The following is a 13,536-nucleotide window of genomic DNA, read 5'->3' as shown; positions in this document are numbered from 1 at the left end:
AGCGGCAGCAGCCGGGTCCGAAGCGGAGTGGCCACAGACCGGGGCGTGTGCGCCCCGCTCGGAGGGTGCTCGGGTTCCCCACGGAATGTCCCCGGGGCGCCCTGCGCGCTGACCCCCCAGCCGCCTCCGCCCTCGGCGCCTGCTGCCTCTCTCGGGCGGGCTTGGTGTTCGGGACAGCAAGCTTCCCGGCTCCTGGGCAGTGGGGAAGCCCCCGGGGGCGGGTGACCTCAGCTGGCCAGGACCCAGCCCTCCCCCGTGCGTATCTCGCTTAAGATGGCAGCGGAGTCAGGGGAACTAATCGGGGCTTGCGAGTTCATGAAAGGTGAGGAGCAGCCGCCCCGCATCCTCCAACCCTCCGTCGCCCCCAACTCTTTTCACTTCTCGCCCCAACGTCCCAACCACTGTCTCCGGCTTCTTCCTGGGCCCCCAGCGTATTGCGGTCGCTGCGCGGGCTCTCGTCCCCTCTCGGTGCTATCCTCTCCCCGAGGACCCCCTGCTTCCGGCTTCTCTGTCTTTCTTGCGTCCCTCGTTCCCTCTGCAGCGCGCTCGGAAGGCCTCCCCGCCCGATAATGGGACGGCGCCGGCCTCTCCCGGGCTCCTGCATGCAGCGGCTCGTGCGGATCCTTTCGGTTGCCTTTATCCTTCTACTGCTGGACTCGGTTTTCGGGACATCTCCAGACACAAACCCCGTCTCTCCTCCCTTCCTCTTCTTGAAGTCTCCGGAGCTGCAGGGGAGAGGCTCGCCTCTGGCCTCTCCCTTCCCCTTCCGCAGCTGCTGAGGTCTGGACATTTCTGAACCAAACTTGCATCTCCAGTGCTACGGGTACCCTCAGCTTCTACCTGCTCCCGCTGGCCTGAACAAGGGGGATATGGGAGCTCTGCCCACCGCTGAGTTCTCAGTCGGGCCCTCTTCTCGCTTCTCTAACTGGTATGCTCTTGGATCTCTGTCGCTTTGTGGGAGAGATCAGGGCTCTGCAAGAATTCCATGTGTTAATGGGGTCTTTAAATAATGGGTGGCGGTTGTTATTTTGATCTTGTTGCATTAGCAACCCCCCCTGCCCCCAGCTTCCCTACTTCTCATATGTTTTCTCCTGTCTTTTAAACTTGTCTTTCAGATCGGTTATATTTTGCTACTTTAAGGAATAGACCAAAAAGCACAGTAAATACCCACTATTTCTCCATCGATGAGGAGCTGGTCTATGAAAAGTAAGTTTCTTTCTTTCTTTCTTTTTTTCTTTTTTTTCTCAACCATTTAGTTTGTTGGCTCTTTGGTGAGGAAATGCAGTGCACCTTTATGGCAGTTTTATTCACCTTCCCCCCGTGGTGCAAGCAACAAATCCAATTTCTTTAGGCTCAGATGCTTGGGGAGAGGTGCAGGGAAAGTTAACATAATTTGAACCTATCGTCACCTCATTTCTTTTAGACCTCTATCTATATTAGTTCTTCCTACCACCGCAATAAACTGCAACCGTAGATTCCTAACACTCCCCAGAGCAGGACCAGGGAGACGCACCCTCTGTCCTTGCCAGATTCTGTAGCAGGCCTGTGAATCAGTTCATGGAGTATTTATTGGAGCACCTACAGAGTACAGGGCAGTGTGTGTATTGAGTTTATCTGTGTGGTAAATTATTGAGTTATTTTATTTGGGTGCCCCAAGCTTCACAGTATTATTATTTTTGCCTTTGAGGAAGTGGTATAGGAGTGCTAATTTACATTCTTTGTTTACTCTGCCTCTGTGGGATTAGGATTTGAGAGTGTAAGATACAAGTAGGGAACTGTTTTCTGTGAAAGACCATTGATCTACAGGAAAAAGATATCGTATAGTATAGTAAAAACTTAAAGAGAGATAAATCTCTACTTAATAAAAGCAACATATAATAAGGAATAAGAAGGCTGAGTTGACATAATTATGTCCTTTTATTAAAAGAGCTAGTGTTTCAGAGTTGTCCAGCATATTCTAACAAACATTTAATTTTACTTCCTTGTTTTCTTAACCAAACGTGCAATTAAATGAACATAGTTAAATGAACCATAGTTACTTAGTAAGCTTCCTAGGACTTGTCATGTTAAGAGGGATTTTGGCAGTTCTGCCAAAGGATTTGTGGGTACCACCAGGTATTGGAAGAGTGAGAGTATTCTCAGACTTCAAGAGCATATCTTTTATTTGAGGGAAAACATTCTTTAATTTCACTTAATCATAGGGATTCTTGAAACTGATGTCTTCGGGACATTTCTCTCAGTGGTGCTGGGAGCAGGATGCTCCTTGAATGGCTGAAGTGAAAGTGGGAATGAAAGAGCCCTTTGCTGCGGCTCCTGAATGCCCAGAGTTGCTGGGCAAAGAGCTCTAAATCCCTGGTGTCAGATTACAGCTCTGCTCCTCGATAGCGTGGAGTACTGCACTGCCTGCTCTCTGACCTCTGGTACCTGGATGATGTCACTGCCAGCAGTGTTTATGGAGTGTTCATTCTATTGTTGGGAATGTGCATTGTTGTCGCCCTCTTTTTCTGGGTGTAGGGTTTGGGGACCTCTCATGAGTCCGAGGGTAGGGACTGTGTATATGCCATTATGTTTAATTCTTCAGTGATGTGCCAGAAGTTAATATGTCACTGAACAAGCTCCAGGCCTTGAGGTCTAAGTTGCTTCTCTTGGGATTGCTAGATGGTAGATCTAGCAGAAAATTACATTTAGTCAACTAAACACAGTCAGTACTCAGTGGTTTTTTGATTCTACTATTAATATATGAGGAAAATTTTTTGTGTGATTTTAATGTTAGTATTTTAGGATAGGGCTACAAACCACATTCTTCTTATATTGATTCTACTGTATTTCTGGTGTCCTGTAAAGAAAGACTTGCTGGAGAGACCATCCAATTTATATTGTGAGTTTTGATGTCATTCAAAACTATGATGAGGACTCCAGTCTGGGCAGAGTGTGTATTTCTTTTTATTTGAGGTGCCTAACTACTATGCCACAGTAGTGGCTATGGTTCTGATCACCCACACCTCCATTTTTTTGTCACCTCAACATATTTCACAGGGCTAGAGGATGTAGTGAATACACGGATGATGGATGCATATGTTACCTTCAAGGAGCTCCAAACCTGCAGGGAGAAAGACAGGACTGCAGTGAGACGGAGAGAAAAGATGACTGCCATAGAGTAACATAACCCCTGTGCTGGGGGGAATTCATGGGCATTGGGGAGCACTTCTGGTTGAGGGGTTCAGAAAAGGCTTCATGAAGGAGTTAAGACTGGCTTGAAGGATGGACAGAGATATGAGATGAGAGATCCCAGAAGTGGGAACAGTGAGGATGAGGAGGGAGGCTCTGGCGTGTGTTCAGGGAATAGTAAGACCTCTGATTTGCCTGGTGTGTGTACAGGTTCAAGTGGGGCTGTGTGATAGGAAGCTGAAAGGTCAGCTGGGCAGATTGAATGCAGCATGGTATGCCATGGGACTCTCTTGAGGATCTGGGGGCAGTCCAGGGTATGACTGGACCTATGCTAACTGCAAATAATGGCAAACATTTATTGAGCATTTAAATGCATGCCAGATGCTGTTCTAGGTGCCCCATAACTATTAATTTATTTTATGTTCACAACAGTTTTGAGGCAGCTACTATTACCATCCTTAGTGTGCAAACGATGAGAGTAAGGTACAGAGAGGTTAGGTAACTTGCCCAAGGTCACAGAAGTAAGAAGTAGCAGACCTGGAATTTAAAACCAAGCCCTCTGGTTCCAGAGTACATATATCCTCTCTAAAAAAATTAATATGATGCTATCGTCACTTAAGATGGATTAGAGAGGAGGTAGAGCCCACCTAGAAAAATTCTGAAATGTTCAGTGGGGAGAAATAAGTGTCTAGATTAGGACTGGTGGCAATGGTGGTGGGAAGAAGGGCTCTGAATCCATGTGACTTGGGAACACATCAGGTGGGTGGGTTGGTGGGGTGCTGAGGAAAAAGAGGGGTCAAAGAAGTCTTTAAGACAGCCTGGGTCATGGTGAACCTGCTGGGACCATTGACTGAAATAAGAAGTAGGGCAGAAGAATTGGCTTTAGTGGGGAGATCAGGCATTCCGTGTTGGTCAGGTTGGAATTAAGGAATTTAAGGGATGTGCACGTCAGTGTTGGATATCACATAAATTTGAAGTCCTTAAATTTGGGAATTTTCCACAAAGAGATGATAAAGCCTTGAGAATGATGTGATTTCTGGGAAGAAAGAAAAAATATCAAGGCCTGTATTTCATAGGCATGACCAGGATGAGAGGAGCAAGGGAAAGAGGTGGAAATAAGCAGCCAAAGAGGTGGACAAATGCCGAAGGAGAGAGAAGAAAGGGGAGAGGGACAGAAGTGGTGCAATCCGTCTCTTCAGCTCCACTTCAGGGAGGTATTGAATGAGAGAGACTGTAAAGCCCCTGAAGGATGAGTAATATCTGGGTTCTTCTATGGAGGACGGCTTATGGTGAGGAAAACCTTGACTATCATATCAGATTGTACATGTCTCTAAGGAAAGGGGAATATTAGTATGCATAATCACACAGGGCCTTGTACAGCCCTGTATCTGTGTAGTTATTTGCTGAATGTATAAGTGAAATACTGCCTTTCTGACTAAATTATCACCCTGGAAATGCAACTATTATTTTTGAATCAGGAAGTAGACTCTTTAAATATTAGGCTGTGGGCATTCTGGACACAGCTGTGTTTTGTGCAGATGTTTATTTAGCTATGGAGAGACATTAGTGCATTATGATTGAAATGGCAACCTTCTGAGAAGCTGGTGGAGAAAATTTAACAAAGTGGCCTTATGAGGTCAGGCTGTTTATTAGAAATGAAAGTATGAATTTTCTCCTTGATTTTTTTTTTTTTTTTTTTTTGCGGTACGCGGGCGTCTCACTGTTGTGGCCTCTCCCGTTGCGGAGCACAGGCTCCGGACGCGCAGGTTCAGCGGCCGTGGCTCACGGGCCTAGCTACTCCGCGGCATGTGGGTTCTTCCCGGACCGGGGCACGAACCTGTGTCCCCTGCATCAGCAGGCGGACTCCCAACCACTGCGCCACCGGGGAAGCCCTCTCCTTGATTTTTAAACAGAATTTATCACATTGATATAAAGGCCTGAGCAGTTTTAGTAAAATGTGGTTGATAATAAACATACATTTGTCCTTGGTTTATGATTTCACAGATCAGAATTAACATCAGCGTATAGACTAACACACTTGTGGGAAAAAAGTAGCCCCATAAAAAGGGAGCCTTTCAAAGATTTGTCTGTATGTGATTAAGCTGCAAATAATGTACAACCCTCCAGAAAGGCTAGTTCTTTGGTTTTGGAATTGGGCCGTGTAATCTAAAGAGAGGCTTACTTTTTATAACTTGGCTCAAATTTTTTTTGGCTCAAAAGTTAGCAAAATCAAATATTTTAATTATTATAACCTTTGTGTGCCCCTCTTAATGGTGATGGGTGTAGGGTTGGATGTTTATGCATAGAAAGCCAGTTTGCTATAAAGGAGAGTGTAGAGGTCTTGTCCATTTTCATTTCTTCTCTCCTTGTGTTTGCAAAGGAAAGGTATTGAAAATGCAGGAGAGAACCCTTCATGGTCATACTCTGGGGACTGAATATTAAGCAGTTTCTGAAACGATTCAAAGGATTTCACCAAATGTTTTAGCATGGAAGAATGAGCAGCCTCTAATGAGGACTAATTAGCTAACTTGAAGATTTAAATACTTTAAAATGTTCAATTTTCATTTAAACTTTATTAAAGCAGCCTGATATTAATACAACCGGGAATTTTTGGATAAGTAATTTATAGAAGAATGATTTCTTTTATGTAGCCTGTAGCATAGGTGTGAGTTGAAATGTGAGCCTAGGACATCTTTGAGAGAAATACAGAAAAACTTCTCTTGCCCGGAAATACTTGTGGGAATGGATATTTAGGTTAGATAGAGGTAGGAAGAAACACTTTTGGTTTTTCAGTTTTTATTTTAAATTTAATGTGTAACAAGTAGGTTTATTTAACGGACAGCTGAATGCCATCTAAGCACATATATACGTACACAGATATGTGATCTTATAAGAGCCTTAGGGCCATCATTTGGTACCTTAGCTTTCATTATAAATTGCAATGATATAGACAGATATTTATAGTCCTGTGACAGGCGATGTTCTATATCCTTTATACACATTAACTCAATCTTCAGAGCAACCCTAGGAGTTAGGTGCTATTATTATCACCACTTTATAGATAAGGAAACTGAGGCTCAGAGAGGGTTATGTAGAGCTTAAGGTCATTGAGCTAGTAAATTTGCCCTGAAGTCTTGCTCTTATGCTTCCAGCAAGTTCCCAGTTGTCCTGAGCCTGGTTGGGGGGAGGGTGCAGAACAGCTTTGCCCCTCCCTGGCTCACGTGGCCCTTCTAACTTGGGTGGTGGTGGCTTTGGCAGTAAATGTGCTGCTGACGTTGTGTGCACAAATTTGTGTGCAGGCTGTATCTGGGAATGTGTGATAGTAATTAAAATGTTTTTCCACGGCTCCACTTTTGTGGGTGTAATTTTGCTTTTTCTCCTTTCAGTGGACTGCCCCGCCTAAAAAGGAGAGAGAAAGTAAATTGAGCTAATTATCATTATATATTAATAGGAGAGATGAGAACAAAAGCCCAGTTTTTATAAGCCTGTGAAAACTTTTTGCAGGCTGTCTGGTGAAATGTTCTTGCTGCTTAACTGGTGTAACATAAGATGTAATGATTTCTGTATAGAATTCTCCTAAAAACTTGGAAAACTTTTTAGCTTTTAAAAGATGGTATAGGTTTCTACTTTCTTCCCCTGTTCTCCTTCCTCCCATCCTAACCTTGCAGAAATAACCCAGTATTGTTCAGGGCCACTTTTTCCACTCTCTGTTTTGAACGCATGAGTTTTAGGCGTGTGCTTGTGTATGTGTACACCTGTGCACATAAACAGGAGTACTATGCTGTGTACGTGATGAGGAAATAGACATATCTGTATACATTCACTGGTCAGTTCTTAATTCTGTGACCCACTGGAGTCAACTGTTACTTTCAGGATATTGATTTATTAAATAGGTGCTGTTTTGACCTCCTAGGCATTCACAGTGGGTAGTCAGTCTCTGCTCTTCATAAGGACAAATTGTTACTCAGTTCTTTCAGTTTGCTTGAGATAAGCCTGGTGAAAATGCAAAATTTAACGGAGGTGCTGAGGACTCGGTTAAAACTGACAGGGCTTGTCTTAAAAGGGCAGCCTGAGAGAGGGATCCGAATAGACTGTACGAGAGTCCAATGAGGAGCTGTCTGCCGTCCAAGTTCTTTGTCAGCCAAGTCACCACAGGGCAGCTTCATTATTGTGTTTGAAGTAGATCCCTAAGACATCAGATGTTCTCATTTGTAAGTTCATAAACACATTCCAAAGCTGAAATTAAATGACCTTTACTTAGCCACAGCTTAATACACCTTCGTGCTTAAAAAACAAAGAAAAAGAAAAAAAGACTCGACACATTTTTATGGGAAGTGAAAAAAGCAAAATTTAAAAGAAAGTTGTAAGCGGTTGGAAATAGAGAAAACTTAACATTTAGATAGGATAGATTTTGGTGCAGAGCACTGTGCTAATGCTTTGGGGATACACAGATACGTAAAGAAGGAAGTGGAAACAATACATTGCAAGGCAATATATGACAAAAGCTGTAAATGTACATATTAGAAATCTAAGAAAGGAAGAGATATAAAGGCTATGATATTTGAATTAGCTTTTGAAGGGTGTGTAAGAGCAAAAGAGTAAATTTTATGATCTCCGTGAGGACAAGTACTGCCTATTTTTGCTCACCACTGTATCCCTATACCCAGCACAGTGCCTGGCATAGAGATGGTGTACAAGAAATTTTAGCTGAATGAATGAGTGAGTGAAGAAGGAGGAAAGAAAGAAAGATTTCAGTGTTGGGGAATAGCAAGATTCTGTCAGGTGAGGCAAAATACTTGCAGTGCAGAGAGGTCACAGGGGAGGCTGGAAACATGGTTGGGGACTGGCCTATGGAAAGCTGTTTGGATCTCACTTCTGCTGGTTTATGAATGACAGGGAGACGGAGCAGAGCTCTGCTTAGGACAGATACTCCCATGGCTGGGAGGTGGGGTGTCTGTTGTCTGTGGCCAGGCTGGTTTATGGTTGTAGCAATGGGAACAGAAAGGCCCGGTGGGGGAGAGGCTAGAGAGGATGGAGTGACTGTATTTGGGACTGACCAGATGAGGGGGTGGGGGAATTGAAGGTTAAGTTCAAGGTTTCTGACTTGGGTGATTGGGAGAAAGGGACACCTTAAAGTAGGCCATGTCTGTAAATCAGATGGAAGAGCTGCCTTTTTTGTTGCCTTGTTTTATTTTGGGGATGGCGAAGAGAGGTAAAAAAGGGGGGTCTATAATGAAAGTGGTCTATAAAGGGGGTCTATAATGAAAGTGGACGAGGAGTCTTTGTGTTTTGTGATCTTTCAGCAGAAAATAGACAATGTCTGCTCTGGATATTTAGATATTTACTTGTTTAAAATCTGGGGAGGTGGGTGGGACAGCTGATCTCAAGTTCCTTTCTGGCTCACTGATTTGAGTTGGGCTTAAGCGTGGAATTCATTGTTTCTTTAAAAAATTTTTTTACATTTAAAAAGTTGGTTTTGGGCTTCCCTGGTGGCGCAGTGGTTGAGAGTCCGCCTGCCGATGCAGGGGACACGGGTTCGTGCCCCGGTCCGGGAAGATACCACATGCCGCGGAGCGGCTAGGCCTGTGAGCCATGGCGGCTGGGCCTGCGCATCCGGAGCCTGTGCCCCGCAAAGGGAGAGGCCACAACAGTGAGAGGCCCGCATACCACAAAGAAAAAAAAAAAAAAGTTGGTTTTGTTAATCACCTAAATATTTCCAGGACCACCAAAGAATCAGATGTTGAATGAGAACCATCAAATATATTGCCGTATTTATTAAAGGATGTAACAGTCCTGGTCCTCGACAGCTTGGAAACATCTGATAAAGGATCACGATTACTTGTGATTGATAGAGAATTCCTTTATGGAAAATAGTTTGTGTGAACTAGAGTTTTTGAATAAAATGTTTCATTTATTAATTTATTAGTTTAATATTTTGGTCTTAAAGACGGTCACGTCCTATTGACAAATTAGAGAATTTGCTAGTTTGGACTTCTTCTTTTCTTATAAAATTTAATTTTCTTTTGAGAACCGGAAAAGATGGTTTATTTCAGATTTGCTCTCCTTGATGGATATACTCTTGTAATGCATTTATCTTGTCTGAGAATGTGGCATTTCACTGGGGCAGCTTCTACAAAGAGTTAGAAAATCACATCTTAAAATATCAAAGCAGTTTTGTAATTTATGGAAACCTTCCTAAAATGAATGTACATTTTTGCCTTGTTAAAGAATTTACTGATTATGATTTGCTTTTTTTTCTGTAATACTCAGACTCTATTATTATGAATACATTGGTTGTATAGTTTCACTGTAATTCAGGGATAGTTTTAGGAGCTCCTAAGGAATAAAGGGATCTCTGCTTATGTAGCAGATGGTGCCTGCTTGCTAAATGTCTTTTGTCTTTTAGTGGTTTTAATTTATTCAGTCAGTTTTTGATGATGACTACCATGAGTACTTTCTAGGTGTTGCATACTGTTGGGTTAGCTTTTGACATTATTATCAATGTACCAGCTGCCAATAGCTGCCTTCTGCCTATGATCTGTCTGATGAGTCTAATATACTATGGGCATAGGAACTAGATATCACATTTTATACAAAATAAGGCTAAATAGACTCCAAGCGAGTCTGAGAGTGTTTTATAGACATTGCTAAAGGGCATGGGTTTGTGACAGGCTTTAGAAAAAGCAATGTGACTTTGTTTTTTGGCTTACTTGTGATTCTCACTTATATTCCAGATTGAGATTTCTGAGTTGGGGATCCTTGTATAACTGATTTCTTATTCTATACATTTATCGTCCTTTTAAGAGAGTGTGGAATATATGCAGCATTTACATTAGTCCTGGTAGTCAAATTAGTGATCGTCTGCAGCTGAATTAATCTGAAATGCTAAAAACATTGTATTTTTTTCTAAGTGTGTGATAAAGAAAAGGGTTAAAAGGTCTTTTCTAGGGAGCTGTGAATAGTGGGCTTGAAAATAGCGTCTTTCATGTTCTGCCAGATGCTTTAACTAGTGTCAAATGTGTTTTATTTTATATGGCCTATAGCAGATTGCCTACAGCTCTAGAAAACCCAAAAGTAAAGGTTTAGAATGATTTTAACTTGGCAAAACTCTCAGATAGAATTGAAGGGGCTGCTAAGCAAAAAAGGAGTTGGGATGGTGCTTAGTTGGGGTGAGTCTTTTTAGATTGGGGGTTACTTCTGGAGGAGGTCACATTGGGAGCAAGCCAGTAATAAACATGCAGGCCGGGTCGGGGGGAGACTGTGGAGATGGGTGCTCCCAACCTTTCCCTGCTCTAGAGAGGTGGATGACCTCGCCATTCTCCATCCCCCTCACTGCCCTTTCCTTTTTAGGTTATTTTTGTCAATTTTGTCTACTTAGTTCAATTTTGTACCCAAAGCTAGTAAAATGTGATGTCGGATATCTTTCCCCAGATTTGACCTGGTGTATAGTTTAGGATTAAATGGAAGAAGGCGGTATTTTTGCAGATGAACCAACCACGTCAATCTTTCATTCATTTACTCAGTCATCTCTGTGCCAGGTCCTAGGGAGACATTAATGATCAAATTTTAACCCAACCCTGTTCTCATCGAGTTTATAGTCCAGTGAGGCTTTGGGAGGCCATTAATCAAATACTGAGACATAGGACTGTTTTGTAAGTTCTCTGAAGGAAAGACCTGTGGTTTTGGAAGCACATAACAACGAAAAGTGGCCTGCAGGGTGAAGGGGTGCGTGTGCGTGGGCGCGTGCGTGTGTGTATGTGTGTGAAGTGGGGTGACAACGGAGGTGGAGGTAGAGGTGGGGGAGGGATCAGAGAAGAATTCACTGAGGAAGTGTGACTGGAGCTGAGACCTAGAGGATAAGTGGGTGTTAATTAGGCCAGGGAGGGTAAAGTGCCAAGGGCCTGAGGCAAGAATTAAAAGAAACAGCTTGGTTGGAGCTTGCTAGTACTAAAATGGGGGAAATGGTGCAAAATGAGGCCCCAAAGAGAGATAGGTAGGGGCTGCATCACCCTGGGCCTCACAGACAAGTTTGAGGGTTTTGGTTTTATTTCCAAGAGCTTAGAGAGGTAATGTGATCATTGCTGGGTTTTAGAGTAATTATTTTCCTTTTCAGGACCTCACTTGCTTTATGACATGTGAGGAAGGTTAGTCTTTTGTGTAAAGGGGATCAGTCCCCATTCTGTTTTTTACCAAAGTCACATGCATACTGTCTGCATGGCCCTCTTGCCTTCAATACCTGCCATTAAACAAAGGGGTTAATTTCCACTGCTTGAGAGTGTTTCTGTGGGAGTGAATTTTAATCTTGCCAGTGCATTCCTGAAAAAGTCTTCTTTTGTTTACCTTAGTTTGAGAGTCAGTGGGGTTTTTAATTAATTGACCTGCTCCAAAGAGGGAAGTTACAGCATTACAGACCCTGGTGCTGAAGGTTCCTTGATATCATTTAGTCTGTCTTTTGGCTTTAAGGCAAAGCAGCAACCCATTTTACAGAAGCAGCAGCTGAAGGCTTAGGTGGCCCTGCTACTTGCCCCAGGTTAATAAGGTGGTGAGTGGAGAAGGGTTCCTCATATTCCCAGTTGTGTACCTGGACTTTCCTAAAAACCTAGATAATGTACCAAAGGGCAGGCGTGAGAGTTGATATTGGGATCCTCTCCTTCCTTTGTGATCTCAACAAATTTACTTACCTACGTAAGGTAAGGTATTTACTTACCTTACGTAGGTAAGTAAATAGTACTGATGTGAAGGTTCCTACCTTATGAAGCCGCTCTCTGGACTGTGGCTTTGTTTTCTGGCTATGTAGAAAGCATAGTGAATATAAGGAAGAAAGCTGTGAGGATCTTTCTATTCTCTGAGGAGACACTGAGGAAAATGCCTTCTGTACCTAGACCCAACACACTGAGAGGGCAGAGTGCATCAGACAGGGCGAGCAGCCCTTGAGAGACATTTGAACTGTTGAATGGTTTGTCTAGTATGGACAACTAGAGTCATAGACAATCTAGACTATTTTATTTATATATATATATATATATATATATACACACACACACTACAATATATATAATATATATACAATATTATATATTATATATTATATACTACAATATATTATTATATTATATTACATATAATATATATAATATGTGTAATATATATACACACTATATAATATATAATATATATAATAGTCATATATAAAGGCTAGGAATGTGATATGATAGGATAATATAATATAATATAATAGCTGGAAAGAACTTTGGAAGCCATCTAATTCAGCATTTTTATTGATAGATGAGGATGTGGAGTCCCAGAGAGGCTAAGGCATCAGCCCAGGGACTTTGAGGGATCAAGTTGAGACACGAACCCCTTGCTTCCCAATGGTCTTTAGTTTTCCATCAGTCTCTAGGTGACTGATGTGGAGCGGGAAGCTTCTTAGATGTCTAGCCTCTCTTCCCTAGGAGGTAAGCATCAATGTGACTGTGGTTTGTTATACTTGAGCAAAAACTCAGACTTGTACTTTGATCTTAGATTAATGTTTGCTGAGCATTTGAGACCTTTTTGAAATGTGATCATTGTGAGTTTCAGCCATGTACAGGATCTTTATCATCAGACTGGAGGGGTGCTGATAATATTTTAGTGATAGGGAAAATATTAGGTGAAGTGTATAGCCCAGAGATCAGTGCTGATTAATTTCACCAAAATTTTGCACATATGTACATACACACACATACACACACATCTCACTGTGCTTTGGAGGATACTGCTATCTTAGCATTTATCAATGGTAATTATGTTTACTTGTCTATCTTTGGGTGGTGAGCTCCTTATGGGTGGGGACTGGTAGTCAGAAGGTTTTCAGTAATATTTGAGTGAGTGAGTGAATGAATGAATAGACGAAACATGTCAGCAGTGCTGGTAAAAAGTTTGAAGAGTTGGCATGCGTTATAATGATCTTACAGAATTTTTTCATATTTTTTTTTGTATTGTCAGCACTCTTTGATTATTATGTTAACTTGTAGTGCCTTGCTCAGAGTAGGTGGTCATAAATTTTGTTCAGTGAGTATTGCTTGGAATATAGTTTATCTTTTTGCTGAGGAGTTGACAGTTTTCAGAGGAAACTTCTGGTATATAGAATAAGGTACAACTGTGCTTTAAATAATGATTCCTCTAGGAATGGACCCACTTAAATTAGAGTTTGTTAGAAAAACCAAACACAAAAGAATGATACATCATAAACTTCATAAATCTCGTGAGAAGAGCTAGACATGTAGGGTATAACAGAAAGGCTTCTAGGCCCAAGTTCTATTTCCCTTAAATTCTGTGGGTAGTGGGTGACCCTGGTAAACATTTGCTCTGGTCCCATTTCTTCATTCT

General features: G+C 42.2%; 1 protein-coding gene across 3 annotated transcripts in view; it reads left to right on the top strand.

Annotated features, from left to right (window-relative positions):
• Nucleotides 1-273: 273 nt before the first annotated feature.
• CDC14A (cell division cycle 14A) overlaps nucleotides 274-13,536 on the top strand; it is a gene marked incomplete at both ends in the record, with an annotated part of 163,767 nt that continues 150,504 nt past the window's right edge. For all 3 annotated transcript variants that reach the window (XM_082669730.1, XM_082669729.1, XM_082669728.1), the window contains 2 exons: nucleotides 274-322; nucleotides 1,116-1,206. In XM_082669730.1, coding sequence (XP_082525856.1) covers nucleotides 274-322; nucleotides 1,116-1,206 — 140 coding nt within the window. The remainder of the gene's footprint in view (nucleotides 323-1,115; nucleotides 1,207-13,536) is intronic.

This window comes from Grampus griseus, assembly GCF_964374135.1.
Source record: "Grampus griseus genome assembly, chromosome: 1".
Taxonomy (NCBI): domain Eukaryota; kingdom Metazoa; phylum Chordata; class Mammalia; order Artiodactyla; family Delphinidae; genus Grampus; species Grampus griseus.
This window is presented reverse-complemented; position numbering and strand designations above follow the sequence as displayed.